The sequence below is a fragment of the Gobio gobio genome (genome assembly GCF_949357685.1).
Source record: "Gobio gobio genome assembly, chromosome: 5".
Taxonomy (NCBI): Eukaryota; Metazoa; Chordata; class Actinopteri; order Cypriniformes; family Gobionidae; genus Gobio; species Gobio gobio.
In genome coordinates this window covers 33759768-33764276 of record NC_137101.1, presented here as the reverse complement: position 1 = coordinate 33764276, position 4509 = coordinate 33759768, and the positions used below count along the sequence as shown (strand labels likewise).

The window sequence follows — 4509 nt, the reverse complement described above, 5'->3', positions numbered from 1 at the left end:
TGTAATACTTTTTTTTTTTTTTTAGCATAATAGGAGGGTTAAGAAAGTTTGAAAGTTCATTTTAGGATAACACTTATTTTTGTATTGCCCTTTTTTCTATTTCTTTTTGGACTGACTTTAAAATAGACATGACAAAAAATTAGAACTAACTTCATGACATTTTACTTTGTTTTCAAAACCCATATTTTTCTGAAAAACAAAAATATATTATTAATTATTTAGGAAAAATTCTACATTCATAAGACAAGAATAACTCAAAAGAAGCCCTCTAATATTACCTCTTATAAAGCTGATTTTTACAATATTTGAAACCCTCTCAAACATGAGGTCGCAAAACAAAAAGCTTACAAAAACAGAAACCTGAAAGCTTTTCAATTTCATGTGACTGCCTTAATATTATAAAGTATTTTCTATCTCAGAATTCTTATTTTTATTATTTATTTTATATACAGTGTTACATTTGTTGTTATTCTTTGTTCTACATATTCGGAACTGTACCACAATGCTTTATTATTTTTATTTTTCTCTCATTGTACTTTTTGTATTGTACTTGTCTATACATGTACTAATTTAAATAAAAATAAAATAAAAAAAAAACAGAGAAGTACCTCCACCGGCCGAGAGGGGCAGTATACCTAAAAAAGACGGAAGACAAACCGGTAAAACATACAGATTTACCATCAGCGGCCGCTCATCACATGGTTTTAGTATTTGAAGAGAGGAGATCAGAAAATATCCTCGACTACGAGCGTTTAAGTAAGTACATGTTTCCTTTTTGTGTCACACAATATTATGTTCATTTTTGATGTATATACCGGTAGGTTGTTTTAATTAGTTTGTTCAGACACGCACGCTGATATAGTGCACAATACACAGTGTTAGCTAACACGTGCTGTTTCGCCTTTTTTACACACTGAGTTCAAGCATGTGCTACATGTTAAAATGTATCTAGCTACTGTAGGTAAGTTAGCCAAAGCTTTACATCTAGAAAGACTTAAGTTTAACTTTTGGTGTTTTCTAACAAAACAGAATGATGTATATAGGTTATTTAAATTATTTTGTTAGTCCGAACAAGCATGCTGCTAGGTCAGTTTTAGCAAGTGTTAGCTAACATGTGCTGTGTTGCTACTGTTCTTCTAGCATTTAAGGTCATTTATGAGTTATTTCTCTGAACTGCTGTACTTATTATGTTTGAGGACAATGCAGTTTACTTGATTCACTACACTGAATGAATACATTTTACTGTTCCACATTTGGCTGACCAGTTTTTCCCCCCACAGCATAGCTACTGTATATTCTGTATTTAACGTTAACAATGCGGTTTTGTTCACATTTTCTTGCAGATACCTTGACCAGAGCACAATCGGTTATCTTCATCCAAGAGACCTATTGTTGGACAATCGTTTCGGCTTTCAAGGTAAATAAATTGTTAGTCACAATGTCTAGTTACTGGGCTATAAGGAGAAGAATATTGAAAGGAGTTGAGATGGACAAACAGGAAATTGCAGATGTTGGAAACTTTAACAGTATGGAAAATTGTGCCTGTAGTTGTTGTTTTATATATATATATATATAATTAAAATAAAATATTTTTTATGTAGATTTCCAGAATGAGAACCAAGCCCTGAGGGAAAGCAATGCACGAGCAGGTGAGAACATGCACTCTTTCTTAAATTTTACTTTTTTGACTGTGATGTAGGTCCAAAATTACCAAATGCCTTTCATTTTGTAGCTTCGGATGACAGCGGCTCACTTCATGAGCAGGTGAAGCAAGTTGGGACAATGTTGACGACGTTTGCTCGTACTGGGCAATCAGGTACAACTTGCAAACAACACCTGTGGTTGTTGGTTTAATTCCCACTGGGGCCACCTGTACATGTAGTAGACCTAGTTGTAAATGTCATAGTTTAGTAGTTGAGGGACCAGGACTGACTGCTTTATTCTTTTATTCTGTGAACCCCTGTAGGTGCAGATCAGACCCTAATGCTGCGACGTCTTGGAGAGTTTGGCGATGTTGTGCGTAGCATGGACAACAAAATGGACACTATGCTGCAACATTTCAGTGCCAATGTGTCTTTTGGAGAGTTATCCCTGCCAGGGGGTCTGTTACTCCCCCTAGACAACCCATTTGGCGTTGCTTGACAACAGTTTGAGGCAGGATAAAGAGCTCCAGTAAGTGTGCTGATTTTGTTTATAATGCTGTAGGGTAATCTAAAAAGTAAAATTTAAGATTGTACACTGCATATTCTACAGTCTGAATCACAGCCTGTCACATTTTTATATTTATGTATGAGAAGCTTCAGAGATATGTAATTTGTAACACTTTTTTGTATTTTCAGCTTCGGTTTTTGGCAATCAAATGTGGGAGGGACCTAAAGACAACCGTGTGGCGAATGCTTTAGAGTATCTTCTCTAATCACCTTTCCATTAATACAACCTGGACTGGTGTAGGGGATAAAGCATGTTTTAGAGACATGTTCCTGAAGACCATTGTTCAAAGTAATATATATATAAATATATAAATTTGTTATATATTTAAGTAGATGTGTGTGGCCTTATGACATTCACATGGAATGACAGATCTGTATTTTCTACAGGAGCCATCCGGAAGAACCCGGCAACCCAGGATGCCACTGATGAGGCGGTCCAGGTTAGCGCTATGCGTTACCTGAAAGGAGCATCTGATCGTGAAGGTGGAAAAAGACGCCGCACAGCTGAGAGGGACCCACAGCCGACCTCTTACACCTAGGCTGACTACTGACACCTGGAACCCTTTCTTTATCCTGCAGTCAGTAACATCAAGACCCCTAAAGAAGCCAGAAGTTTCAGGCTACACTCACCCAATCCACACTGTTCACTGTGGAAATTACTTTTTTTTTATTCCCTGTGACCCTGCCTTGAAGGCAGCTCCTTGGATAGATATGGGATGGCGAGGTTGTTTGTCCTTTATATAGGCGCACAAGAAATCACTGAAGATAAGCCAATTTGCGCTGCCTCATTCTGGAGGTCGGGGAAAACCGGAGAACCCATAGTCAGGCTTGTTATAATGTTCTGTTCTACTACTGTTCTATTCTTCTCCAGAGCTTTACTCTAAATTATTACCATTTATGCTATTGTTAGAAATGGCTTGTTAAATGTGATGTTATACCTCGATTTATTTGGTATCCTGCACATTCTTTGGTACCAAATATCCTCATTATTTGATATAATATTTAATGGTAATTCTTTTCATCCCAGAGCTGACCTATTTGTTATTAACAAATATTGTAAGTGTTATAATTTGCTTGTAAGGCTGTTTTTTTTTTTTTTTTTTAAACCAAAATTTAATTGGAAACATGCAGGTTCTTTAGTAAAAATGTTTTTTGTTATTTATAGGCCTATTTAAGCTTATTTATTGTCTGTTATATTTAATTTATATTATCTTGTATCATTGACAGTTAATGTACTTTGAAATGTGGAATAAAAATGCCAAATGGGAATTTATCTGGTTTGTTCAATTATTATCCATCATAAACTGCATGTTACAAATATATGAATAATAAATAAATATATATATTATTTATTACACAATAAGCGGAGGCAGATCGTTCGAAAAAAGCGTTTGCCTCCGCCGGGCCGCCTTCTGGTATAAAGGCGGCGGAACGGCGGTTTGCCTGCGGGCCGGCGGCGGTACGAAGGCGGTAGGAAGCCGGCTGCCGCTTTTAAAAAGCGGCTGCCGCCGGCGGTGCGCCGTCAAACGTGTTTGCGATTACGCAATTCTGACGCTTCTACAGCCGCCGGATCACCGTCGGTGGTCCGCCGACTCATTGCTATCTGGGTTGTACACAGCAAAAACTCCAGTGTTAAATTAACACTCCTGGGAGTGTATATGAGTCCACTCAAGAGTGTTGAAGGTAATGAGATAATTAAGTGATTAATTTAGTGATGATTGATCATTATTGAAGACACCTGATGATAACAAGCAGAATCTCTGAAGGAGAAAATCTCAAATTGTAAGCCACCGTTATGGGGATGGGTGTTTGCTTTAGTTGGGCTCTTGACCCTTATGTTATTAACTTTAGATTTTGTCTGGCTGCTGTATCTGAGTTATAACTGCCAGAAGAACAAAGATAAAAAGTGATCTGTTGGTTATATTCTGACAATCATCATTTGAACTATATTTTTTATTTATGTTGCGGTTTACAGCATAACTGTGATTCTGCATAAATATACAAAGTTTTAGACATAATATAAAGGATTTCTTAAAAGTTGTTTTAAAAAAAAAAAAAGCTTTTCTTTTAGCCACACACAGACGTCAAGATTCAGTCTATGCATCTCAACAATGGTGACGGGAAGAATAGTCAATTAGGAAAAGAAAATTACATAGACAATTCAGATCATAATTTATTCATACCGCAATGCATGATGGGAGCCATTAATGAGTTATGATTGGTGGTAGCCACTGCAACATGCTTTATTATTGTCACCATTGTTGAGACTCACAGGCTGATTATTGATGTCTGTGTTTCT

General features: G+C 36.6%; 1 protein-coding gene across 2 annotated transcripts; it reads left to right on the top strand.

Annotated features, from left to right (window-relative positions):
• Positions 1-598: 598 nt before the first annotated feature.
• Positions 599-3477, top strand: LOC307126426 (uncharacterized protein). Of its 2 annotated transcripts, none has more exons than XR_013816491.1 (7): positions 599-756; positions 1344-1417; positions 1602-1649; positions 1733-1816; positions 1967-2172; positions 2340-2499; positions 2598-3477. XR_013816491.1 is itself a non-coding variant. In XM_079816932.1 (7 exons), the coding sequence occupies exons 1-5, from the start codon at positions 699-701 to the stop codon at positions 2140-2142; spliced, it is 432 nt and encodes a 143-aa protein (XP_079673058.1). In that variant the 5' UTR covers positions 605-698; the 3' UTR covers positions 2143-2172; positions 2340-2499; positions 2598-3477. The 2 variants fall into 2 exon arrangements, 1 of the variants encoding a protein (XP_079673058.1); XM_079816932.1 differs by having other exon boundaries at positions 605-756; positions 1610-1649.
• The last annotated feature ends 1032 nt before the right edge of the window (positions 3478-4509 follow it).

What these genes read in the sequence shown, in the direction of transcription:
- LOC307126426 (XM_079816932.1), top strand. Translation starts at nt 699, where the DNA reads ATGGTTTTAGTATTTGAAGAGAGGAGATCAGAAAATATCCTCGACTAC. An exon ending in CCTCGACTACGAGCGTTTAA is followed by an intron (nt 757 to 1,343) that starts GTAAGTACATGT and finishes ATTTTCTTGCAG; the next exon opens with ATACCTTGACCAGAGCACAA. An exon ending in TGCTCGTACTGGGCAATCAG is followed by an intron (nt 1,817 to 1,966) that starts GTACAACTTGCA and finishes GAACCCCTGTAG; the next exon opens with GTGCAGATCAGACCCTAATG.